The sequence below is a fragment of the Pantherophis guttatus genome, chromosome 7 (assembly GCF_059756535.1).
Source record: "Pantherophis guttatus breed Tessera chromosome 7, ASM5975653v1, whole genome shotgun sequence".
Lineage (NCBI taxonomy): Eukaryota > Metazoa > Chordata > Lepidosauria > Squamata > Colubridae > Pantherophis > Pantherophis guttatus.
This window is the reverse complement of record NC_142069.1, coordinates 48,496,861-48,524,657: the sequence shown is the minus strand read 5'-3', so window position 1 is coordinate 48,524,657 and position 27,797 is coordinate 48,496,861. Positions and strand designations below refer to the sequence as shown.

Here is a 27,797-nt window from a genome sequence, read left to right as displayed (position 1 = left end):
GCACAGGAATAAGAGTTATGCATAAAGATATGTAGTGCTAGCTTACATGTTGGGCTAACAATTTGGAGAACTTAATGCAGGATTTTATAGCTGCCTCAATTTGTTGATAAACTATAGCTGTGATGGCGAACCTATGGCATGAGTGCCAGACGTGGCACACAGTGCCCACTCTGATGGCACACAAGCCGTCGCCCCAGTTCAGCTCCATTGCGCATGCACACGCACTTCCCACCAGCCAGCTGGTCTTCTGTTCTCTGCTGTGCATGTGTGAAATGCAGGGCACATGCAGGGAGGCCACATGCGCATGCACAGAGGCAGGATAGGTGCAAGGGACTGCGTGCATGCGCAGAGGTAGGGCGTGTGCGGAGGGGCCATGTGTGCATGCATGGAGGGGCCACGCACACATGCATGGGGTATGGGACACATGTATGGGGTTGCAAGCACATTGCATTTTGGGGGTTTGGGCGCACATGCGTGCATTTGTGTGTGCACGTGCGAGCTTTCGACAGTCAGTCCAGAAAAGGTTAGCCATCATTGATCTATAGACATTCCTACAAGTATGAAACCATTTTCAGACTTTAAATATATATGGATTACATTGCAGTGATTAAAACTGCAGCGATTAAAACTGAAACTCAACACATTAGATGTTTTAATGTATTACACACACATATTTTCTACAAGACTGCATACAAAGTATTTCAGAAGTGTGAAAAATATAGTTATTCAGCAATTAGAAGGCATTTTGCAAAGGAAATCTTCCTAAACATGCATTGCATGTTTAAATTGTTGCACTAAACTGCCATATTCTCCAAAATTAAAGAGGCCTTGATGAATTCAGTTGGAACAGGAGAAGTTAATTTCTTCAAAAAACTACAGAAGCATTTAGATATTGTACAGCATAACCTTGTTACCTTATTACTTGTACATTGTTGATATTGACCATTTCTGAGGAGCTGGTGTCCATGTATAGTATTTTTGTTTGAATTTGTTTTTGCCAATTTAACAGTGTACATACTTGGCAGAATTCATGCTTCATTAATCAAAGTAACCTTTTATGTATCTCAGATCTTGTGAGAAAAATCAGAAACTCTATCAGTGAGCAAGTAGAGGGTGAAATGTCAAAGCTATCACTGATTCCCTGTCAAAAGTTTGCATTCTATCTATTTCACTTTGTTAATTAAATGTGAAACCTAATGCCTCAAGTACCTTAGAAAGAATTATATATCAGGGGATGTGATGGCTCAGTGGTTAAAAACGCTGAGCTTGTCAGCAGAATAATGATAGAGCAGGTTCGAGACCCAAGTGCCATGCAATGGGGTGAGCTTCGATTTACTTGTCCCAGCTCCTGCCCACCAAGCAATTCAAAAGCATGCAAATGTGAGTAGATAAATAGGTACCCCTTCGGTGTGACAGTAACAGTGTTCTATGTACCTCAGTATATAACCATGCTGGCCACATGACCATGAAAAAGTCTTCAGACAATGCTGGCTCCCTTGGCTAAGAAACAGAGATTAGCACTGCCTCTTTGACATGACTCTAAGTAGAATATATAAAAGAAATAAATATTTCAAAGTTAGATTTATTCTTACGAGTGCTGGCTGTAAAAGCCAGAATATAAGATACACAATTAAATCTTTTGTATCTAGAGATGGCTTCCATTATAACCAACAAAATCAGCCCTTCAGGAATCCCAAAAATGTTCTTTATTGTGAAAAGATAGAAGGACAGATTCTTGAAAGGATCATCCTCTGCCCTAACTTATACCAAACAATATCAAGCAGGGTTATTTTGAGGTTCTTTCTTACACTTTCCTTTTCAACAGATGTCAAATCTTTTTTTTTTTTTTAATTTGATTTATATGCCGCCATTCTCCTGAGACTCAGGGCGGCTTACAATGCGTTAAGCAATAGCCTTCATACTTTCGTATATTTTATACAAAGTCAGCTTATTGCCCCCACAAACTGGGTCCTCATTTCACCTACCTTAGAAAGGATGGAAGGCTGAGTCAACCTTGAGCCTTGGAGAGATTCGAACCAGCAGTAATTGCAGGCAGCTGTGTTAATAGCAGGGTGCTTAGACCACTGTACCATCAAACTTTTCTGAAAGTTCCTTCTGAATGATTTGCTCATTTATTCCTTGTTCCCAATGCCAAATCTATCTTCTTTCACAATACAGGAGAGTGCTTACTTGATGACTGACAACTTTGTCCAGGCACTCCCCAAGGCAGAATAGTACATTTTGTAAGATCAAAAAAGTTAATGTTTGGCCTAAATCAAATAGATTGCAATAGTTTGACTATAGTTGTGTTGTGAGGTTTTAAAAGACAGTGGAAAATATGACTACACATGTACTACAACGAGGAGGGAGCACATGAGGCCAAATCCTTGCAACATACCACAGGCAGGCAGACAGGCAGGCAGGCAGGCAGAAAGATCTCTTATGTCTTGTCAGCTTCTCACAAGAAAATTCTATGAGGAAGCCAGCAGGAAGTCAGAAGTTGCTCCCACTCTCACTGCTTTTTTGCCCACCAGTGGCCATCTCCCCCCCCCCCCGGTTAGGTAAGGAAATATCTCTAAAATGACGAGCCAATAGGGCATGGGTTGTCTAGTATAGTTAGTAAACCAATAATTAAGAAATAGACATGGTCTGTTGATTATGAACAAAATTAGCCTAACATACAATTAAAAAACAGGAATGAATATGCTCTACTTTGAAAAGTAAATCTAAAATTGACTTCCGGTTTGGCATTGCTGTGTTATGGTCATGGGTAGCAGGGCTCCGCGAACCCAGGCTGAATCCTCATCATTGGAGGGCCCTAAAGGGCTAAAGCAATGGTTCCCAACCTTTTTTTGGCCATGCCCCACCTAAGCATCTCTAAAATCCTGATGCGTCCCCCTTTGTGGCATATCATTCTTACTATTCAAAAAGTGACTCCTACTCACACGAAGGAAGCCTAAAAGGCCATTAACTTGGTTTAAACAAGGTTCCAAGGTTCCAATTGCCCCCATTAAAAATCAAATCCCCCCCCTGTGAAATTTGGTGGTCCTCCCCATGTTGGGAACCACTGGGCTAAAGTCACCCTGAAGGGGTAACAAAGAAAAGAGGGGCATCTTGCAGATCACAGAGAGCAGCGGCTCGTCTGCTTGATCCGTGGCTCCCTCCCATCCAACAATGAAGACGAGAGGTGGCCATTATGACCGCTGTGAAGCTGGGACAACTGAAGAAAGAAATGTGCTGGAGCGATTCATGAACAGTGGATTGGAACTGGGTGAGGTGATTTTCAACTTCTATACTAAAGATCTAATCCCAAAGAAAAGAAATTCCAAAAGAAATACTCTCTAAAGCGGTGAGAAGGCAGTGAATAAACACTCAGAGAAAGATTATAGGCTTGAAAGAAAGTGAAACCTAAGGGGAGAACACAAAGGTTTAAAATATGGAAAGACTGGCCTGGAATATTTTATTAGTAATATTTTGAAAAGGCATTTTAAAATGCTAGGAATATTTGGTTGCTTATTGGAAGAAATTGTTTGAAGAAAATCGGAACAGCAATCAGCTGTTAGATTCTGTATAAAGTTGAAATTTTAGGCGAAGGTGCCATCTACCGGTGAAAGAATATATATTATATTTTTACAAGGCTGGGAATAACCTTGTAATAATTGGAGAATTGATAAGGCAGAAAAGAGAGTGAAGACAATCAACACCTGGAAGGCTGCCTTTTTGCGTATTGTTTTATACTTATTTGTTTCACAGCTAAAGGGGAACAAATTGCGAGACTTTTGAAGATTTCTAAGTAGAGTAGATTACAAATACCAGGAATTATCATTGAAACTGAAGAGTTCACTATGTGGTTTAAGAAAACATGGGGAAATCTGATGGATCACCTAGGATTATAAATGTTGTCTGATAACTGCTTAAGTAGAGAAAGAAGAAAAATTTTAAAAAAATTTTTTAGGAGAACTTAGAAAGAATAAACCGGCCTGTTGAGGATTATAAAGAACTATAAATATTGTGTATCCTGAGGAATAATTTTTGAAACTGGGTAAACTGTTCAATATTGGCTTTTTGGTATTACAGATAACTGAGACTTTGGGACTTTGGTAGATTATTGAGTAATTTTTTGATCCATCAAAATAAGGCAAAATGCTTCAACAGGAAAAAATAAGTGCATTTCAAAACGAAATATTATTGATGTTTCAAAGTATTCACAAAACTCTAACAAGGAACCACAAGGAGATAAAGGATCTAATACATGATATAATTGTGAGTCCAGAAAACTCTCAGCAAATTACAATAAAAAATGAACAAGAAACCCAGGAAATAGAGGAGAAAATAGGAAGAACAGAGGAAAGGATAGAACAGATAAAACACAAATGAAACAAGACAACAAGAAGAAAGAGATAATAAAAACTTATGAAACAGATCAGACAGATAATATATATTAAGAGATCAAACAATAGAACTGGATAAAGAGAAAGACATTTCTGAAGTCAAGATAGAGTCACTGATAGGAGTATTGAAGGTCTGGCAGCGAGAGGTAGATGTAGAGACAGATGAAATACTTAGATCAAACATGAATGATGCATGGAGATACAAAATTCCAAGAGAGAAGTATGGGAGACATGCCAAAAAATCAGCAAGAATTGAAATACTAAAACGGGCAAGAGATGATGGATAGAAATAGAATACATAATATATGATTTGTACTATTAAGAATTAGAATAGAGGTAGAAATTAGAAAGGGAGAAAATATTATTATGCATTTTCCTATACAATATTTTGAAATTAATATGTAGATGTAAAGATTAGAAATTGAAAGATGATTTTACTACATATACTTAAATAAAATTACTATTGTTATTAGTATTGCGTATTAAAATATTGAATAATTTGAAGGATTATTCAAGGATTAAGGATTATATACGTGGTGAAGCAAATACTAACATGTTAATAAGTTCAATTTTAATATTTATAATATTATTATAATCATGTGAGTATTAATAATGTAACTAATATTATCAATATTACCACTATTATTATGTATCAAAACTAATGATATCCTGATGCCACACTGTTCATGTATTTAATACTTTGTGTGTGTGTGTGTGTATAAAGAAAAGTAAATCTAAAATTTAGATTTTCAGAAAATGCTTTACAGAAATCAGAATCTTCACTGTAATTTCAGGGGAACAACGAGTATAGCTGAGAGGGACAAGGCAATTAATGCCTCTGCTGGATTTGAAAGCTCACCTTTAAGTGCACACCACTATAAATTGTAGAAAGAGCTCTAGTGCTCATAAAATAAGTTCAATTGGTAGAATTGCACTTTTTGGAACAATTGTTTATTATTTAAGAGCAATATCTACAACTAGAAATAGTTATGGGAGGGAAAGGGAAAGGGATAAAATAAATACACAGAAATCTCTTCAGGGAAAGTAATCCAAAGAAAGAAATTCTAGCTATGATTATGTGCCCTACCTTTCTTTTCTCACTGTTAAACTAAATTGCTCTAAGTTGAAAGAGAGGCAATAATTATTCTGGATGTGAAAGCCAATAATTAAAAAATTAGATTTCTCCAAAACATACCCTAGGTTGTTGTCTGCAATTTTGCTTGTGAACTGTTATGCTTCCTATGAATGGAAGGAATTAGAGTCTAATTGTGTACTGTAGTCATGTTTCCAATTCTCTTCCTTCTCTTAACCATAATTATGGTAGCTGAATTAGTATGTAAAGACAAAGATTTTAGCTCTATTTTCACCTTATTTCCCTGCTATCCTCCTCCTTTTCCCCCACCCCTAGTATTAATTTCTTTCCTAGCCTGACAGTAAAAAAATGAAATGTCATTTGATGTTTCATTGAATCCTGACTGCAATACTTACTGTATGTGTAGAAAAAAACAGGCTGATGCAGTACTATTTGCTGCTTTCATACAAGTTAATCAAAGCACTAAATGTATCAAGCAGGAGATAAATTTTATGGGTGTATGCAAATTATTTAAAATCAGGTAATTAGCCCATTATATTTACATTTAAATTCCAATTCTCATAAGCACTCTCCAGCACGATCAGTTATGTTGAACAAGGTCCAACATCTTCTAAAGGGGCATGTGTTTTCCATCCCTTGACAAGCCTCTTTGATGTGCTTTATTTTGAGATGCCATGAAAATGATCAAATGAAATTTAAATTACTATCCTAAATATACACATTAGCTATGAAGCTATTGACAAAGACACATACCACAGGCCCTTTACAATATTATAAAAACACTTCAGTACGTGTACAAGCTTTTGAGTTGGCATACAAATGTGGGCAATTATCAATAGATCCAGGTAAACAAAAACTTCATTTGGATTATACCAATATTCAAATAAATATAGTTAGGTAAACGATATCTAACTCTGGAAGTATTGTATTCGTGTTAGGTGTCAAATATAGACCAAATATATGACCAGAGGTTCAATAATTCCATTACTGCATAGAATAAAGATTCCAGATACTTTAATCAATCAAGTGTGAATTTGCATATATAGATTCATATTATTCAAATTGCTACAGTAGCACCTCAGTACTTGACTGCTTTAAAAGTCATCGAATTCGGTACTTGATGCGTTTTAATGGGAAAATGATGTTCTGATACTTGTTTGTTTGGTACATGACATGCTGCAGTAGGAAGAGGAAGATGGATATGGAGAACAGACAGGATGTTGGCCATGCCAGAAAAGTTTCTGCCAAGGAATAGAATAACAGAGTTGGAAGGGACCTTGGAGGTCTTCTACTCCAACCTCCTGCTTAGGCAGGAAATCCTATACCATTTCAGACAATTGGTTATCCAATCTCTTCTTAAAAACTTCCAGTGTTGGAGCATTTACAACTTGTGGAGGCAAAGGAAGCAGGAAAGGCCACAGAAGGCAGACAGGACGTTGGCCATGTTGGGAAGGGCTGACATAGGAAAAGGGATAGACCAGAAGTCCTTCCTGGCTGAAACAAAGGGTCACATAGTAAGTCGCATGGTTTGTTTGCTACTTATTGTTAATGACAAGTACCAAGCTACCACTGTATTTATTATTAATAAAAAAAGCAAATTCTCTGGTTCTAAATTACATACCAATTTTCAATAGTTATGTCTATAGAAATAAGGTTAGTGGCACTGACTGGTCTGTTTGCCAATGAGCTACCAACAATGTATATGGGGCATTTGGGGCAGCCCTTTTTCTATCTAGGTATTTTCCTCCCAAATCAATGACAGGAGGAAAGCACATTAACGTAGCTCAGGAATCTCCAAACTCACAACTTTTCTATTATTATCATATTATTAGGGTTCCAAGTAACACCCCCAACAAAATCAAACTCCGAGGCTTGAAGTTCCTCAAAGCTAACTTTTATTAGAGATGCCATATTGGCACATCTGGGAAAACCCAAATCTGAGAGCTTCCAAGTTTTCCACACCCAAAAGAAAGTTCAAGACCTTGCCCCCCTCCCACATGTCCACCACACATCCAATCAGGTACCATCCAGAAAAGAAGATATCTCCTCATTCTTCTCAACACAGCTGCAGGGCACCATGACCTTGATTTCCTATACAGAATTTTATTTTGACTACATATCTTCTTCCCTCTATGCAATCCCCTCTCCCAATTTCCCACAGCAGGATTTGTGGCAGGACTGAAGCCTGAAGGCACAAAGGTAGAAAGATGGCTTCCAGGTCTGACACATATTTTCTATTTATATATGACTATAATTCAATCAATATTCCTAGCAAGGAACATAATCATTTAAAACATCCACAGTATAGAGAAAAATATTAATTATATTTTTTAAAGACATAAACAATGCAACAAATAGAATATATCCAGAGGTGGTATTCAGCCGGTTCAGACCAGTTCAGGTGAACCGGAAGCGGCAATTTGAATGGTTTGCTGAACTGGTAAATATCATCTCTGGTTGACCCTGCCTACGCCTGCCCGGTCACCTGGTCGCCGCCCGCCCCGCCCACCCAGCCCACCCATCCCCTATATATGTTGCCTTTGCAACGCACCCAGCTAATCGCCTCGCCAGTCACCTCCGCACATCGCCTGGTCTGCTCAGCCCACCAAAGGTATGCATGCCATCTGCTCGCCCTTTGCCTTGGATCAGGGCCCAGGGCCATGCCATTCCCCGAGGCCCCAGAGCCTCCGCCCGCTTGTCGCCCACATCGGCCAGGTTGGGGAACGTGCCATTCCCCGGCTCCGGTCCTGCTCTGGAGCCACTGCCCACTCGCCGCCTGCCTCAGCTGGGTCGGGGAACATGCCATTGCACGGCTCTAGTCTTGTCCCAGAGCTTCCGCCCACTCACCACCCATTCACCGTCTACCTCGCTCACCTACCTTCTGTTCCATTCACCTTAGTGGGGGGGACACGGCGAGGCTCGGCCATCTTTTGCGGGAAGCCTCTACCCGCCGGTCATTTTCGGCTGCCTTCCAAGCAGCTTCACTGCGATGCTGTCCCTCTGATGCAGCAGATTGTTCTCCTGGCTGGGTTCGGCCACAAGAGGCAATGGCAGGCAATGGGGTGCGTGTGGGCGGCCGGTGTGAAAAACAGGGCAACAACAATGGCGATGGTCACAAGTCCCTTGACAAATCCTATGACCATCGCCACCATCACTGCCCTGTTCGCACCGGCTGTGCACATGTACCCCATTGTCTGATGGTGCCTCTTGCGGTCAGACACGGCCAGAAGAACAGCCTGCTGTGCCGGAGGGACGGCGTCGAAGCGAAGCTTCTTGGAAGGCAGCTGCCACAGTCTTTAAGTTACTTCGACCGGGGGGGTGGAGGGGGGACCATAAAGGGACAGACTACAGGAGCTGCCTTCCGAGCAGCTCTGCTGTGAAGGGAGGCAGAAAAGTTTGGCTTCTCTCTGCTGCAGCCTTCAACATGGCTGCTTCTCTCCTCCTTTTTGGCCTCATACACACAGAGCAAACATGAGAAGGAGGCGAGAAGCAGCCAGGTTGAATGCTAGAAGACTTGGCTGAACTTTTTTGTTGGTTCTGTGGGCGTGGCTTGGTGGGGTGGTGCCACCCCAGCTTGCTGTGAGTGATGTTGAGTTGGCCACACCCACTCAGTCACATGACGCCCCACCAAGCCACACCCATCAAACCACACCCACAGAACCAGTAGTGAAAAAATTTGAATCCCACCACTGGGATTCACTTAATTACATTTGTTAAACAAGATTAAAAACCGGCATTGCCGGCCTTTGTGAGACAAACTAATTAAAATCAAATAAAATACACAAAACAAGCCTCTAAATTATAAAATGCTGTAGAACAAACTGTATAAAAATCCATGTACTCATCAAACCAATTGGTCAGCTGCCCAGGACCTTAAACCCATGTGGTCCTGTTCACCAATAAACCATCTGTCCAATCAGCCTCCATGTTTCCAGTGTCTTTCTCCTGGACACTGAACGAGATGGATATTTCTTCCAACACTTTTGAAAAAAGCACCTTTGGGACAACCATGACCTGGATGACTGAAGAATCCCAATAGACAAGAGACTCCTGTGCTCAGTGAACTGACAAAGCAGAGTTTCCCACCCAGGAGAAGCAATCATTAGATCCATTTGCACCACTTAAAAGATACTAGCTGTGAGCTCTCCCTCACCTCAGAAGATATCTTAAGTAAATCATCCAGATTTAAGGAAAGATCACATGCCCCCAGAAAGGCAGTAAAAAAATCAGACAGAGTGCCAAGCTTACATCCTGACTCTTGGAAGTACACCCCAAAAGTACACTCCAAGCAGTGTAAAAAGCTTTTAAAAAAGTCAAGCCCCTAGCAAACAAACAACCAAACAAAAACCTCCAGAGATGCAGCTCCGGCTAGTCTGGGCATACTGCCAAGAACCATTAAGGGCTGTTACAATGTAACAAGGCTTAACCTGAGAGGCAGTTTCTGAAAACAAAGATAAACAGGATTAGGCTAGAAACAACACAGAGGCACACCAGAATGTTTCCTTCCTGCCTTCCTGACAGGATTAGCCCTGTAAAGTGGGAAAAACAAAAGGCTGTTGGAAGGAGATTTCTTCCAACAACCGGTTCGCCGAACTGGTCAGAAAGTTAACAAATGGTTCTCCCAAACTGGCTGAATCTCACCACTGGTGATCAGCCAAAGGGAAAGTTGGCAATTAAAAAACAATTCTTAGCTTTTCAGTTACTTTTATGCAGCTTAAAACAATGCTGGACAATCAAATATTTATTCAAAATCTCTTCCACAGTATATCCGATAGGCCAAAATTAAGAGGACTTCCATTCCTCATTTACCACAGTAAATAAAACTTGCTTCACTTTATACTGTACTTATAGTGGTAAGGAGGAAGATGTAGCTAGACCATACAGTTTTGGAAACAGAAAGGAAGCAGGGTAACAACTAATCAGTTTCCGCCAATCCACTCTTTCATTGCTAACATATTATTCAAGTAATCACCCAACACCTACAGTATTTGCATGGATATCATCAAATGACACAAACAGAAATAAAATTGACTATATTATCTGTAAAAAGATGTAGAGGAGATCAGTTATAACAGCAAAGATGTGGCCAGGGGCTGACTGCGGAATAGATCACAAATTGGTCATAACCAATTTCCCAATCAAGCTAAAGTGGAAGAACCAAGGCAGATAACATCCCTGCTATGAACTTAAGCCTATACTCATTATTTTCAAGAAGAACACCTGAAATTACTTAGAAATCTTGAACCTCATTGACAGGGAAGCAGAGAACCTATAGAATGCAGTCAAAAAATGTGTTAAGGATGAATGTGAAAAGATGAAGAAACAAAACAAAACAAAACAAAATGAATTTCAGAACAAAGGGTAGAAATGGTCAGAGAATAAAAAAGAAGCCAAAGCTGAGGAAGGAAAAAGATTTCAGAAAGAAGTTAACACAAAATTTCAGGGAGTTATTCAAAGAGCCTTGGTACTACAGTGGTTTAAAGCACCCTGTTATTAACACAGCTGCCTGCAATTTACTGCTGGTTCGAATCTCTCCAAGGCTCAAGGTTGACTCAGCCTTCCATCCTTTCTAAGGTAGGTTAAATGAGGACCCAGTTTGTGGGGGCAATAAGCTGACTTTGTATAAATATACAAAAGTATGAAGGCTATTGCTTAACGCACTGTAAGCCGCCCTGAGTCTCCGGAGAAGGGCGGCATATAAATCAAATTAAAAAAAAAAAAAAAGAGATAAGGAATAGCATCACAACAAGATTTGTAAAGACATCAAAGAAGGAAACTGATATTGAAAAGTAAGGAATATCTTCTAAAAGATTTCTGAACTCAGAAGGCGATTCTAACCTGAATTGGCATGCCAAAGGACAGGTGGTAACTGATTAAAAAAAAAATCAAAGAAAGATGGAAGGAGCATACTGAAATTCTATACACTGCAGATCTCAGCATACAAGATACTTTAGAAGATATTCCTTATTTACAAGAACCTCTGCTATTACAGGATGAAGTTAGATCACTACCAGGTCAGATGGTTACAGAGATTAATAGAGTATCTACAAAAATATGGCAAGCAATACAAATAGAATCAGTAAAGATTTCAACCAAAGTATGCCAGTGAAAGTGTAGAATGACATTGTGACTAACAGATAACAATATCACAGAAGGCAGTATGCAAACTATTACATAAAACATTTAATTTCATTTTATTAACAAAATTATGCTTAGGAAATCCAATGCAGATTAAATCCCTGTATGGAAAGGGAAATGCCAGATATCCAAATTGGTTTTAGAAAAAGCTAAAGAACAATAGACTTTATTGCTGATACATGCTGGATAATAAATCCAAAAGGAAGCCGATGTGTGTTTCATTGACTATAAAAGGCCTTTGACCATATTGATCCTATAAAGCAATGAAATGTTCCTAAGAAAATGGGAATCACAAAAATATGTTACTGTCCTCATATGAAATTTATACATGGACAGAAAATTACAATCTGGACAGAACATGGCGAAATAGATTGGCTCTATAAATAATACGATTTTTTTAAAAATAAAATAAATATGAGATTAGTTATCAACAAGATAATATTATTATGTATGTGTATATTAAATATACTATGCTTTACAAATATTCAATAGATCACTTCCATTAAGTACTTTAAAGATCCATAGCTGATTCAGATTATCATAAAATGGATACTGTCCTATTTGTAAGCAAATTACTAATCTACATGGACAGATTGTTTATCTAGTTTCTCTAGTCTGTGCTCTTCAGGCAGAAATCAGGTGTCCAGTTTAGCTATTCTGTTCTATTGAGCTGCCCCCTATCAGCTTCCTCTACCACAGATCCTGCAGGAGAAGGGCAGTATGGACAAAAGTGGCATCTGGCAGGGTGAGAGCTGTGAACCACAAACACAAAGCTTTCTCTGTGTCCCTGCATAACAGATACAGTGGCCTTGCTGACCTTAATAGAGATATCAAGCTGGCAGGTCAAGCTGGTTATAATGACAATAACTCAAATGAGCAGGAGATCGTGGTTGAGACAAAGAACTTGTTTTGGACAGGAGAAAGTGTGAATCAGGTATTACATATCAGTCATGCAAGAAGAGCAAGGAATCTAAAAAGAGAAGCCATCTTCTGGTTGGTAATTCAATTGTAAGGGATGTCAATTTAGGAAAAGATGTGGAGGTTTTGAAAGAGGTCAGGTGTCTGTCAGGTGCTACTGCTAGCAGATAGAGGAGGCATATTTTTAAGATAGTCAGGAATGCCAGTAAGGACTGTGATGTTGATGCTGTTGTACATCTTGGAACAAATGATCTGTCCCAAAAAGATGTACTGTCTGTGCAAAATGATTTCCAGAACTTGGGGCAGGAACTTAGTAGGATAGGCTGTAGGCTTACTTTATCAGAGGTTTTACCTGTATATAAGGAACAAAAAGGAAAAGGCCAGTGTATAGTAGAGTTCAATGTGTGGCTAAAGGAATAGTGTAAAGGTTTTATTAGTCATGATGTTTGCAGCAGGTCCAATGAAAAACTACAAAAGAGATGGTTTGCATCGATCAAAGAAAGGGACTAAATTACTTGGCATTAAATTCATGGATTTTCAGGAGAAATATTTAAACTAAACAATGGGGACAGAGAGTTAATTGATACAGAAAATTTATGTACCCAGCAATCTAAAAAGAATAGGGTTATCAGTGCTTGTAACGTAGATGTTTGTGCGGGTAAGAAAATCAACCTTGCTGTCAAGCAAAATCAAGCTTTTAATAGTGAGTGCCATACCATGTGTACTAATCAAACAGGTGGTAAGGAAGTAGGGGAACTCAGGCACAAAACAGGTTATATAGAAAGTAAACACAGAGTCAGTCAAAAAGGACTCAAATGTCTACACCAATGCACAGAATATGTGGAATAAAAAGGGTGAATTAGAAATTCAAATAAATGAGGGCAGATATGACATTGGTGCCATTACGGAAACTTGGTGGGATGAAACACACAAATGGAATATACAGCTAAGGGATTTAAATTATTTAAAAGAAACAGGCCAAATAAAAGAGGATGTTGGGAGTTGCACTATATATAAAAAATAACTACATATCTACAGAAATAGGATACAAAAATGATGAAAACTGTCTTTAATGAATGTAGGTCAATATAAAAGGGGGAAGAATAACATTGTCATATGTGTATACTATAGGCCACCCAACCAGAGAAAATAGATTAACTTTTTGCTAGTCACTTAACTAAGATATGTAGGAAGCACATCACAATAGTAATGGGGGACTTTAACTATCCTGACATCAACTGGGAGACAAACTCTGCACCAAGTGGAAGGTGAAACAGGTTCCTGGCAAACCTAATAGATAACTTTGTCTCCCAAAAAGTAGAGAATTAGGGGATCAGTCATATTGGACTTAATTCTCACTAACAGAGACGAAATGACAGAAGTTCAAGAAGTTGAAATTACAGGAACCTGGGGGTGGTGGTAAGTGATCATGCAATATTGGAATTGAATATTATGCAAGCATAAGCAATAGAACAAAGTCAAACTAGAGTCTTGGACTTTAAGAGAGCTAATTTCAATAAACTTAGAGAGAACTTGGGAAGTATTCCATGGATGAGAATCCTCAAGGAGAAAACAACTCAAGAAGCTTGGGAAATTTTGAAAAGTGAAATTATAAAAGCCAAGTCTAGCAAAATACCAATGAAGAAGAAAAATAACAGCTCTCAAAAGAAACCAGCATGGCTGCATAAAGAACTCTCTGATAAATTGAAAGACAAAAAGGGCAAGCATAAAAAGTGGAATGAGGTGCACATAAGTAACACAGAATATCAGCAAATAGCCCGACCTTGCAATGATGAAGTGATTAAAGGTAAAGTTCAAAATGAACTAAGCCTTGCAACAAAACTCAAAAATAACAACAACAGCAACAAAAGCTTCTTTCAACTTGTTAAAAACAAGAAAAAAGTCAAGGAAACAATTAGTCCATTAATGGGAGCAAGTGGCAAGAAGGTGACAAGCAACAGGGAGAAAGCAACTCATTTTTGCATCTGTCTTTACATAAAGGGAAAAAACAGTCCAACCTATCAAAAACAGCACCATAAAAAACAGATTAGAAACACAAGTTAAAATAGGGAAGAAAATGGTAAGTGAGCGCCTGTCCATCCTAGACAAATTCAAATCACCAGGACCAGAACTGGCAGACATGATCTCAAAACCACTGAACTATATCTTTCCAAGATCCTGGAGCTCTAAGGAACTACCAGAGGACTGGAAAAGAGCTGATGTAGTTCCCATCTTCAAAAAGTGGGGGAAAATAGATCTAGGAAACTACAGACCTATCAGCCTTACCTCAATACCTGGGAAGATTCTGGAAAAGATAAATAATGAATTAATGAACATCTAGAGGCAAAAAAAGTCATAACCAAAAGCCAGCATGGGTTTGTCAAAAACAGATGATGTCAAACAAATCTTACTGCATTCTTTGACAAAGTGACAAAATTAGTGGACCAGAGGAATGCTGTGATTATCATTTACTTGGACTTCAGTAAGGCATTTGATAAAGTAAGCCACAACCTACTATTTGATAAGATAGAAAAATGTGGGTTAAACAGCATCATCACTAGAAGGTTTCATAACTGGCTTACCAACCACAATCAACGTGTAGTCCTCAATGGAACTGCATCTCTATGGAGGGAAGTATGCAGTGGGGTATCCCAAGGCTTTATTTTAGGCCCAGTACTCTTCAACATCTTCATCAATGATTTGGATAAGGGGAATAGATGGGGAACTCATCAAATCTGCAGATGACACCAAGCTGGCAGGAATAGCCAACATTCCAGAAGATAGGCTTAAGATACAGAAGGATCTTGACACACTTGAACATTGGGTGCTATCTAATAAAATGAAATTCAATAGTGAAAAAAATAAGGTGCTACATTTAGGCAAGAAAAACAAATGCACAGGACAGTATAGGTGGTTCCTGGCTCAATAGTAGTAACTGTGAGAGGGATCTTGGAGTCCTAGAGGACAATCACTTAAATATGAGCCAGCAGTGTGTTGCAGCTGCCCAAAATACTGCATCCAGTTTTGGTCGCCATGAGGTAAAAAAGATGTTAAGACTCTAGAAAGAGTGCAGAGAAGGGCAACAAAGATGATTAGGGAACTGGAGGCTAAAACGTATAAAGAACGATTGCTGGAATTAGGTATGTTTAGTTTAATAAAAAGGACTGAGGTGACATAATAGCAGTGTTCCAATATCTCAAGGGCTGCCACAAAGAAGAGGGAGTCAAGGTATTCTCCAAAGCACCTGCGGGCAGGATAAGAAGCAATGGATGGAAACTAGTCAGGGAGAGATGCAACCTAGAACTAAGAAGAAATTTCCTGACAGTTAGAACAATTAATCAGTGGAACAACTTTCCTCCAGAAGTTGTGAATGTTCCAACACTGGAAGCTTTTAAGTAGAGATTGGACAATCATTTGTCTGAAATGGTATGGGGTTACCTGCCTGAGCAGGGGGTAGGGCTAGAAAACCTCCAAGGTCCCTTCCAACTCTGAAATTCTAGTCCTAGACCTAGTCCTGTCCTGTCCTATAATTCTATTTTAAACAAATCAATAGATCTGATGCTCTCTTCTTGTGTTTTCAATCATATATTATTGTTTTTTATTGTTGTTTTATTATGTTGCTATTTTAAACTGCTCAGACTCATAATCTGTGAGATATATAAAAATGATAAATGAATACATAATGAATTTTTATTCCAATACACTTATCTGAAAATTATACTATTAGAAGTCTGATCCTGATGAGATGAACGGGGGGAGGGGGGGGGAGATTGGGACCATACAGACACAATTTTAATTTAGTCTCAAACCTCAAACTTGATTGAGAACTTCACACTTTCCAAACTGTAAAATTATTTGCCACAAAATATATGAAGTACATCAGCATAAATGGATTAATCAAATTAACTGATGGTAATGGTAAACATGGAATCATTCAGTGATTACTGAAGGGCAAATCTATCATTGGACATTTATTACCAGACTCCAACCAGCAAATCAAATGTCGAGCCCAGACGCAGACCGGTGGAGCCGAGATCAAATTTATTTCATGGATCAGTAAGACAGCATAGAGCTGAAATGAGTATACCCCACAATGATGGAATTCAACATGAGGTTGTTGAATTATTGGAAGGAATAGGGAGGGTGTGAAGATTTCTGATGTCCCCTGCCAGTTTCCTACAATGAAACTCAATGGGGAAGCTGGCAGGAAATCAGAAGTCACTCCTGCTCGGACTATTTTTTTTGGTCATTCTGATTCTCAATTTAGGTAAGAAAATATCTCTGAAACCATGACTTAATGGTCCACAGGTTATTTAGTTATTATTATTACTTTCTGCCTAGATAGACAAATAGTCAAGGCAGCAAGCATACATAATATCTTAGCCTCTTATTTACTTCACAACAACAATGCTGTGAGTTGGACGAAGAAAGAGTGATTGTCACCCAGTCAGCTTTCATGTCTAAGGGAGGCCAGAGATGATAATTAGTTTCCTGGGGGTTATATTTGTGCCAAACAAGATAGTTTTGGTTATCAAAGAGTGTGATGAAAAAAATGCAAAGGCAAATCAAGGATATGTAGTTTTGTTAAATTGAGATGAGATTATCAGACTATGGCCATGAAATCTGCCATGACATTTCATCTGATAAAACTAAGGCCTTTACTATTGTCCCTGGACTTTCACTACTCAGAGAAATAAAAAATATTTGAACATAAATGTTTAACATAAATAGTTTTCAGAACAATATGAACTTTTCTTCTCTTGTTAATTCAGATAATGAAACTTTATCAGTATTTGTTTGATAATAATTAAATTTCACTTTAGCCTCTCCCCTAGAGATGCCGATGTTTATGCAACTGATTTTAATGAGGCCTCCTAGAGGTAGCTATGTTTATGCAACCAATTTTAATGAGTCCATTGTTTCCAAAGTGCAAGAAAGAAATGTCATTTGGATTTGTTAGAGCCATTTCAAAGTTGTAGTATACAACCCAAATTTGTTTATATTTCTTTGGGGAGGATCTGAAAGGTAAGGTTTACCAGTAAATGAATTACCAGCATTACCTTTTCTTTTTTATTGTTTTCTGTTTGGAGATTATAAGAATGACAATAATATATCACATGGAGCGTCAAAGCATAATCACTGAATTCCTAGGTTTTTTAAAGTTAGTTCATTAAAATCAGGAGGGGGATGTCAAAATGATGGGTTTGGTTGAGTAATTGAACCCCCTCTCCTTTTCCACATGCATTGCACACATCACACACATGCACACAAAATGAGGTAGGGGTTTGATTTCTAGTCTCCCTTACTATTTCGATGCTGGTTACTCCCTTTGTAGATGCCTTGACTGTATGTGTCATACGGAATAAAATTGGAATGCAGCACTGAATAACCATAAATTCTTTTTATCATTTAGGTTACAAAATTTAATCCAGCTGTATGTCAAAATATTCCAATATTTAATCCACATTTATGATTAAACATATATAACTAGTCATTGATCAATATTCTTAGATCTTTACAATTCTCCTTCTTAAAATTTTATCTGGTAAAAGCAAAATTGCTTTCTAGAATAATCAGCTTCAATTAAATGTATCAGAATTAAAAAACCATCCCATAGTGATTATCTCAGAAAACCAATTTCTCATATGTAAACCAAAATCTCATATATTTTCTCTTCCGAAAGAGAATGTTTAGTCATTTTTTTTATTGAAGTACAAAAATACAAGGATGTAAAATTAATATAAACTAATTTAAAAAAGAGGAAAAATGAAAACAGAGGAGGGGAAAAGGAAAAATATACATAAAAAAGGAAGGAAACAAAAAATATAGAAGGGGCGTTGGTCCTACCTGAGACGCACTTTCTCGGGTGGAGACAGCAGCCAGGATGGGTTGTACTCGTCTGATCAGATTGATGGACTGAGTCTGTCATAGCTATTAAGTCCCGCCCTTGTTACTGGGGAGATCCAGCTTTTGGCGAAGACGAAGAAACAGACTCGGCGTGTGGGAGACAAAGAGAGAAGTAAGTGAGAGAGAGAGAGCAGACTGGCGAAGGGAGAGTCTGGCTGCTGTCTCCACCCAACAAGAAGGTGCGTCTCAGGTAGGACCAACACCCCTTCTCCATTGTGGGTGGAGACAGCAGCCAGGATGGGACATACTCAAGTTCACTGTCCCAAAACACAGACAGGCTGGTCCGAAAAACCCTCCCCAGGATAGACCTGCTGCAACACTCTACGTCCAAAGGCGGCATCCACTGAAGCGAATTTATCCAGTTTGTAGTGCTGGATGAAGGGAGAAGGTGAAGTCCATGTCGCCGCCCTGCAGATTTTCAGCAAAGAGGCCTGCGTGGCCCAAGCTGCCGATGTAGCCGCACTGCGGATCGAATGTGGAGTCAAACGAGGAGGTCTCGGCAAGGAACGTGGTTCGTAGGCAGTGGCAATTGTTTGGCAGATCCAGCGTCCGATGGTCGATGATGACACCTTGCAACCCAGAGAAATGGGTAGGAAGGACACAAACAACGATTCTGTCCTGCAGATGGTAGCAGTTCGCTTAAGATACACACGGAGCGCCCTCCAGAGTACGCCACCGGGGTTCCAGGGGATGAGCAGGCCAAGGACAGAAATTAGGGAAGATGAGTTCCTGCATGCGGTGGAACGTTGTGTTGACTTTTGGAACAAAGGTAGGATCCAGGCGGAGAACCACTCAATCCGCGTGGAACACGCAGAGGTCACTACGAGTAGAAAGTGCGGCAATTTCAGAATTGCGGCGGGCTGAGGTGATGGCCACCAGAAAGGCGACCTTACACGATAAGAGCCGGAGGCTCGCCGTCTGCAACGGCTCGTACGGGGGCCCCATAATTGAGTTCAGCACAATCGAAAGGTTCCAGGTCGGGTACCAATGCAGTACAGGAGGGCATAAATTGGTAGCTCCTCGTAGAAACGAGGGTGTTGAGCCAAGGAGGACAAAGAGCTGCAGGTAAGTATCGATGAAATCACTGCCACCTGTCTCCGCAAAGTATCGGGGGAAAGCCCCTTGGAGAGACCCTCCTGGAGGAAAACCAGGATATTGACAATGGAGGCATGAAGGGCCAGAACCCCATTCCGCTCACACCATGCACAGAAGGCCCGCCAGGGGGCTGAATAGATGCGGTCCGTAGAAGGCCTCTGCGAAGCCTGAATTGTCCGGATAATGTCCGCCAGGATGTTGGTGCTCCTAGAGCGCACCGCTCAACCTCCAAGCGGTCAGATTGAGCCACGGGAGGTCTGGATGATATAGAGCCCCTTGCGTCAGAGAATCCGCCCCCTGGGGGTGACAGATAAGGAAACGAGGTCCGCAAACCATGGCCTCTGAGGCCAATGAGGGGCCAGAAGAATCACTTCCGCTTGTTCCAGCAACAGTTTGCGTATGACCCTTGAAAGGAGGAAGATTGGTGGGAACGCGTAGAGTAATCCCGTCGGCCACGAGGCCTGAAGAGCATTGGTGGCCTCTGCGTGAGGCGATGGATACCGTGCAAAGAAACGTGGAAGTTGGGCATTTGTCTGTGTCGCAAAGAGGTCGACCTCCGGAGTGCTGAAATGGACCGCCAGGTCCTGGAATATCCAGGGGTGCAGGCGCCACTCTGCATGGTCCAAGTGCTGATGGCTCAGCCAATCCGCCTGTACATTGGCCACTTCAGAGATGTGCTCCGCTCTCAATGAGCTGAGATGACGTTCTACCCAGAGCCCCAACTTCATCGCCACTGCCATAAGAGACTTGGACCTTGTGTCCCCCAGTCGGTAGATGTGAGCCTTTGCCGTAATATTGTCCGTGAGGACTAGAACATGGGAGCCGGCAATGAGATGGTGAAATGCCCAAAGAGCTAGGAAAACCGCATGCAACTCCAACCAATTGATCGGTCAGCGAGTCTCGATGCCGGTCCACTGACTTTGCTCTATCTGACCCTGACAATGGGCACCCCAGCCCTGAAGGTTGGTGTCCGTCGTCACCACCACTCTCTGGGGATCAAAAAACAGGCAATCTTCTGAGATGGCTGGAAACCACCATGACCGGAGGGATCTGCGCACCACCTGGGGAATCGGGAGCTTTAGGGGTGATGTGCCTCTGCCCTCTTTCTGCAACAGCAAAAGAAACCATTGAAGTTCCTGGGTTTAGTTTGGTTTTTTGTTTTATTTGATTTATATACCACCCTACTCCCGAAGGACTCAGGGCGGTGAACAGCCACAAGATAAAACACATAAATACAAAATTTAAAAGCAAAATAAAACCGAATTAAACAATTTGGCCCAAGACAGATTTAAAACACCCCAATAATTAAGAACAGATTAAAATTTACATTTTAAAAGGGAAAAAGGGAAAGTTAGGCCAGGCCAGCCTGATGGAATAAAAAGGTCTTGAGAGCGCGGCGGAAGGTGCGCAGATCCGGGATTCTCTGTATCTCCGGGGGGAGCTCATTCCAGATGGTAGGTGCCCCCACAGAGAAGGCTCTCCCCCTGGGGGCCACCAGCTGACATTGTTTGGCCGACGGCACCCGGAGGAGCCCCACTCTAAGAGAGTGTATTGGCCAGTGGGAGGCTACTGGTAGCAGCAGACGGTCCCATAGATAACCAGGTGGTCCCATAGATAACCAGGTCCTAAGCCATGGAGCACTCTAAAGGTGGTAACCAAAACCTTGAAGCGCACACGGAAGATCACCGGGAGCCAGTGCAGCTTGCGCAGGAGAGGTGTTACATGGGAACGCCATGTCGCTCCCATAATCACCTGCATGGCCGCACTCTGCGCCAGTTGGCGCCTCCAGGTGCTCCTCAAGGGGAGCCCCATGTAGAGAGCGTTACAGTAGTCCAGGTGGGAAATGACAAGGGAATGAGAGACCGTGCGTAAGGAGTCCCAATCCAGAAAGGGACGCAACTGGTGAATCAGGCGAACCTGATGAAAAATCCTCCCGATCACGGCCGTCAAGTGCTCTTCGAAAGACAGCCGTGAATCCAGGATGACGCCCAAGTTGCGAGCCCTCTCCGTGGGGGCCAGCAATTCGCCCCCAATAGTCAGTGATGGCACCAACTGACCATATTGGGACGTCAGAAACCACAGCCACTCAGTCTTGGATGGGTTGAGCCTGAGCCTGTTTCTCCCCATCCAGATCCGCACGGCCTCCAGGCACTGGGACATCACTTCAAGGGCATTGTTGGGCTGGTCCGGGGTGGAGATGTACAGCTGAGTGTCGTCAGCGTACTGATGGTACTCCACCCCAAAACCATGGATGATCTCGCCCAACGGCTTTATATAAATGTTGAACAGAAGGGGCGAGAGGACCGACCCTTGTGGCACCCCACATATGAGGCGCCTCGGGGTTGACCTCTGCCCCCCTGCCAACACCGACTGCAACCAGTCGGAGAGAAAGGAGGAGAACCACCATAGCACAGTGCCCCCCACCCCTAACTCTTCCAACTGGTGCAGCATGATACCATGGTCAATGATATCAAAAGCAGCTGAGAGATCTAATAGGACCAGGACAGAGGAGCAACCTCTGTCCTGAGCCCTCCAGAGATCATCAACCAATGCGACCAATGCCGTTTCCGTGCTGTACCCAGGCCTGAAGCCCGACTGGAATGGATCCAGATACGTCGTTTCATCCAGGTGCTGGGGGAGCTGTTGCGCAACCACACTCTCAACAACTTTTGCCACAAAGCGAAGGTTGGAGACCGGACGATAATTTGACAACACTGCCGGGTCCAGGGAAGGCTTCTTGAGGAGAGGCCTCACCACTGCCTCTTTCAAGGCGGCGGGGAAATCACCCTCACCCAATGAAGCATTTATAATCTCCTGGAGCCAGCCTCGCGTCACCTCTTGAGAAGCCAGCACTAACCAGGAGGGACACAGGTCCAACAAACATGTGGTCGCGTTCAGTCTACCCAGAATCCTGTCCACGTCATCAGGAGTCACAGGATCAAACTCATCCCAGATAACATTCTCAAGACCTGCCTCAGTCATCCCCCCTGAAACTACCCAATCGGAGTCCAGGTCTTCCCGAATCTGAGTGAATTTGTCATGCAGATACTGTACAAAGTCCTCGGCTCTACTCTCCAAGGGGTCCTCCTGCACTCCCTGGTGGAACACAATACACAATAAGAGCATCAAAATAATTACACTTTGCTGCTTTTATCGCCACTAGGTAATTCTTAATATGGGATCTTACCAATGTCCGGTCAGATTCAGAAAGGCTGGCCCTCCATCTGCTCTCTAGGCATCTTTTCCGGTGCTTCAACTCCCTTAGCTCCTCAGTAAACCAAGGAGCCAGATAAGATCGGCGCCGGGTCAGAGGCTGCAAAGGCACGACCCGATCCAGAGCTCCAGCGGCCGCCCTATCCCAGGCGGCCACTAGGTCTCCAGTTGAGGCGTGAGCCAAAGCCTCAGGGAATGGCCCAAGCTCCATCTGGAACCTATCAAGCTCCATCAGGTGCCTGGGGCGGAACCATCTTACCGGCTCCGCCTCCCTGCAGCAAGGTGCAGCAGTTTGAAGGTCAAGACGAAGGAGAGAGTGATCCGACCATGACAAGGGCTCGGTGACTATATCCCCTATCTCAAGATCACTCAACCACTGTCCAGAGACAAAAACCAGGTCCAGCGTGTTTCCCCCATGTGGGTAGGGCCATGAATTAGCTGGGTCAGGTCCATAGCTGTCATGGAAGCCATGAACTCCCGAGCCACCTCAGACGTCTCACCCACAGACGGCAGGTTGAAATCCCCCATGACCATAAGTCTAGGGGTGTCAACCGCCACTGCTGCGATGACGTTGACTAGCTCGGGCAGAGCTGCTGCCATGTGGCAGGGAGCCAGGTACGTGATCAGCAAACCCATCTGTACCCCATGACCCCACTTCACAAGGAGAAGTGTGGTCCGGTTAAAAAAAGACACAGTAGATGCCGAACGGATGGCCCAAGCCGCTACTTGGTAGGCTCGTTGTAAGACTTGGTCCAATCGCTGCTCCTCTGGTCACAGTCCCTTGTCCGGATCCCCGGGAATGAATGCATTAGGTAGCAAAGCCGCCACTGGGGCATCGACTGACGGCACCTGGAGATGCGATGCAAGGTCAGTCGCGACATTGAAGTTCTTCCTGTCTGTAGCCAATGGAGTTGGTGCCAATCTGGGTGAGTTGCACTGTTTCCTGATGACATCTAGAAACAGTGGTGGAGTAGGAATTGAGTCCTTAGGGGGTTCAGCAAAGAGAGGATTCAAGGCCCTTGAGACGCAGGAAGAGGAGTTTGTGCTGGAGGAGTGGTGCCAAATTGTGCTGTATTAACTGCTTTGAACAACAGCGACTTAAACAAGGCCTGCAGGAACAGGCCCGTAAAAGCGGGCTGATCTGGAGGAACGCCTTCATCCTCAGAAAGATCAAAGTCTTGAGGCGCCATCTCCGCTAATGAAAAAACATGAGACCCTGCGGAAGAAACAGGAGAAGTAGGGGCCTCCACATAGAGAGATTCCTCATGACAGGCCTCCGAGCAAGAAACAGAAGCACCAGACACCACCGATACCACCCTGCTAGAGGGCTGGAATTGAGCTGCCAGTGATTGCTGAACCGCTGCAGCAATCATTTGTTGGATCTGCTCTGGTGAAAGGAAAGCGGTATGTTGGTTATCATCAGTGGCCAGATCCGCAGGGGGTTGGGGGGGGAGTAGATTCAGATGAGGCTGGTAACATAGTTGACGTTGAGGCTGTATTCCTCGGCACCCCAGGAGCGGATTCAGCTGCAGTACCCCACAGGGCATCCAGGTGGATGACCATCGGACAATCTTTGAGGGAAGCTTGGTTGGATTGGACCACTGGAGGAGTTTGAACCGCTGCCCGTGAAGAAGCAGCACCCGCTTCCTTGGGGGTAGATTGGTGCTCGCTGGCCTTGGCACATATCTTTTTTAAAACCTTATCCCGGCGTAGTTTAGCCCGGGAGGAAAGGGAGCAACTGATGGACCTATGGTGAGGTCGCGCAGTACTGTCACTGGAGGGTCTGGTTGAAGGACCAGCAGTGGTCAAAGAGACCTCCTTTGCAGGGCAATCAGAAGTTCCTGCCCTCCTGCCATGCTTGGACTTATGCAGCTCTTAGGCATGATGTGGTGTCAAGGTAAATGCCTGTCAGGGCGGATGCAGAAAAAACTGCAATGAGGCCAGTCCAAACTCAAGTAAATAACCCAAGTAGACCACAACTGCCAGGGAGATCCCTCGAGATGGCCGCAGGGAGGCACAGACTCAAGTCTGGAGGCCAGTGGAGAGTCGCCCAGAGGCGTGTAGTAGGAGTGGTGAGGACTTAGCGTGGCACAGAAAAAACCCGCTCCTGTGGAAGGGGAGCGCGATAGCTCCGCAAAACGGCCAGCAAGTTAGGGACAACTGGGTGAGGCATAAAGCTCTCAATCCCCAGCAACAGTGGCGCCCCACAAAGAAGCCTCAGCGGGCAAGGGTTAATGAGCAAACCGTGACTGCAGCAGGAGCTCGAAGCTCCACTAAAGCCAACATCCCTCCTGGAAAAGGCGATATTGCGCAAATCACTCTAGTATCGGGAGTGCGAAGCTCCACTAATAGTTTCTTTCTGGTTGCCTTTGGTAGCCAACCTTCAAATGTCATTTCTTATCATGTTTTTCTCTAATCCAGAACAATTTCCCAGAAAGAGATTTCTTACACTTAGACACAAATCTTCATACATTTTAAAGAAATTTTAAACAAACTACAGAACTATTCTTAAAACCTTTTAAAAGTCTAGTTCTTGCCCTTTAGTTCATTTGAAAACTTTCAAAAATCTGTATTCTAATCAACCTTTTGCTGCTTATTTCCAAGTTAAAAAATGTTTTTCTTTAAGTTTTAAAGTTACATAAATCTTCTTTAGCTGCAGATTGGAAGAAAATCATAATAGTATAATGTGAGATGACCTTCTAGAGATTCTTAATGTCTAAAAAGCAATTTACATGCCATTTCCAATAAAAGTGATTAAGAGAGGAAGTAGGTGAACTAGAAAGAATAGAATAGAATAGAATAGAATAGAATAGAATAGAATAGAATAGAATAGAATAGAACTTTATTATTTAAATGTACACTAATCACCATACATTAAAATGAAATTTCGTTGCATTCAGCTCTCAAAAGGTAACCATTATGTATATATCCACATACACACTCAGTGTACTTTGAAGGGCTTCGAATAGCAGCTTGGGCAAAGCTGGTCTCTCCCAACACTCAAAGCTCAACAAACTGCCAGAGACTGCTATTTCATGGTCCCATCATGGGAAGCAACTGTAAGAAGCAATCCCAAGACATCTGAAGAAGAAACTTGCACCAGTTTCCAGTTTCCACTGCAATCATTGGCTCCACTAAAAGTGAAGCCATTTTATTCTGCCATTGCTTCTCTGGAAATTGAGAATTTAAATTTGTTCCTGATAAGAAAATACAATTAGAATTTCTGTAAAAGGTCTTGTAGGAAGTTATACAAATACACATACACCTGATGTAAATATATAAGCATATAAAGTTCATGCTATTTTATGTAACTTACGTTGGCTATTAAACTAAGAGTAAGATTTTCATACTATTCTCTATTTAGACAAATTAAATTGTCATGTTATATATCACATAAACTTAGAAAGTCATATCAACTTTTGTAAAGTTTCTAAAAGTACCAGCAAATCACAATATTCTTAACCAAAAGTGATTTATGTGGAGGACAGATAAAATACATTGTCATTTCAGCACAATAAATATATTTTTTAGAATTTCTTCTTTAACCTTTTGGGGAAGGAGGGTTTTGACTACAAGTTTAATTTCAGGATCAATGCTGTTTATAATTTTTGCCATTTTCCATCACCAAACACACTGAAGGATTTGTGCTGACCATTTTAATGAACTGACAAAAATATATGCAAATCCTTATTTCCATTTGAATGAAAAAACTACTTCACAAGAATTAATGAATGTTACCACTCTGATTTCATTTCATCTGATTTCACCCTAACCCTAACCCTTTCAATCTAGTAAATCATAAAATAATCCAATTTCAAATTCACCTCTTCATGAACCTAGAGAAATTAATGAGATTTAGCAATAAGGGAATTTATGTGCTAGTAGAGGAACAGAATAATAAACATGTTTGTATAGCTTCTAAAAGATGGACTATAAAATGTAATGGATGGCTTCCAGAATGAAATCTTGGAATTACAACATACCCATAACTGAGACATCATATTCTATTAGCAGAGTTGCTTCTTGCCCACACTGTTTGAGAATACACATGGCTTCATTGTGTGAAGTTCCAACAAGCCGAATTCCATCAACGCTGAGCAACCTGTCTCCAGGTTTGATAGTACCCTCTCTGAAAAAGAATAGTCATTATTCATTTAATATAATGTTTCTTAGAAAACTGTTAGAAAATATCTAGATTTTCTAGTATTCTTTCTCACCATCCAACACAACTGGCTGTTCTCTTAAAATTTACTATGGGTATGCATATAAAATATTTCATTTCAAAAATTTCAGCATAACATTTTCCAGATTGTCCTAGTTTAATTATGAGATAGATTTATGGAGATCTTCAGTCATTCAGATCATGGTTGTCCCATAGATGCTTTTTCAAACTCAACTGAAGGAGTTTCTTGGATGAGAAGCAAAACATCTTCAAAGAAAAACCAGAAAGTGCAGTTACCTCTTGAAGAAGCATCTTTGGGACATGAGATAGATTATCTGGCAGACAGGGGCAATGTTTCAAGCTCGAAAGAGTTGATTTGAGTACCTTGAGCAAAAAGCACTTAGTGACCACTACCAGTCCCAATTGTGGTCACTAAACAAGGACTACCAGCATTGTAGAAAGTTTTTTTTGTACTGCACTGGCAGTCATGGAAAATTTAAATCTGTCCTTTGAATCTTATTATGTGTCTGCCAGCTATGAAAATAGTCTTTCGAAATTGTAGTTGCTCATACTTTCCATTTAAAAATGTGCAAGTTTGAAAATCATTCTTTTATTCTCTTACAAAAGGTTTTGCTTTTTTTCTTATTCAGCATGACAGATATTGGAATAATCTTTCTTTTCTGGGATTCATATAAAATGCATTCAGTTCTATAGAAGAATTACTGTTATCTTTCCATCCATGAAAAAAGCATATGCAGCTGGAGAGAATAACAAAACATAGCAAGTGATGAGCTATCAACAAACAAGAAGGTAGGGAGAAAAAGCTGCAAGATTTTCCTCATCAATAACTGGCTTGTACTTCTGCAACTGTATGGCAGAT

General features: G+C 41.6%; 1 protein-coding gene across 26 annotated transcripts in view; it reads right to left on the bottom strand.

Moving 5' to 3' along the window:
- Positions 1–27,797, bottom strand: part of GRIP1 (glutamate receptor interacting protein 1) — a 369,729-nt gene that overhangs the window by 53,320 nt on the left and 288,612 nt on the right. For all 26 annotated transcript variants that reach the window (XR_015728735.1, XR_015728732.1, XR_015728733.1 and 23 more), the window contains exon 7: positions 26,739–26,884. Coding sequence is in view for 22 of the 26 variants with exons in the window: in XM_087873173.1 (XP_087729299.1) it covers positions 26,739–26,884 (146 nt within the window). In the remaining 4 variants the exon portion in view is untranslated. The remainder of the gene's footprint in view (positions 1–26,738; positions 26,885–27,797) is intronic.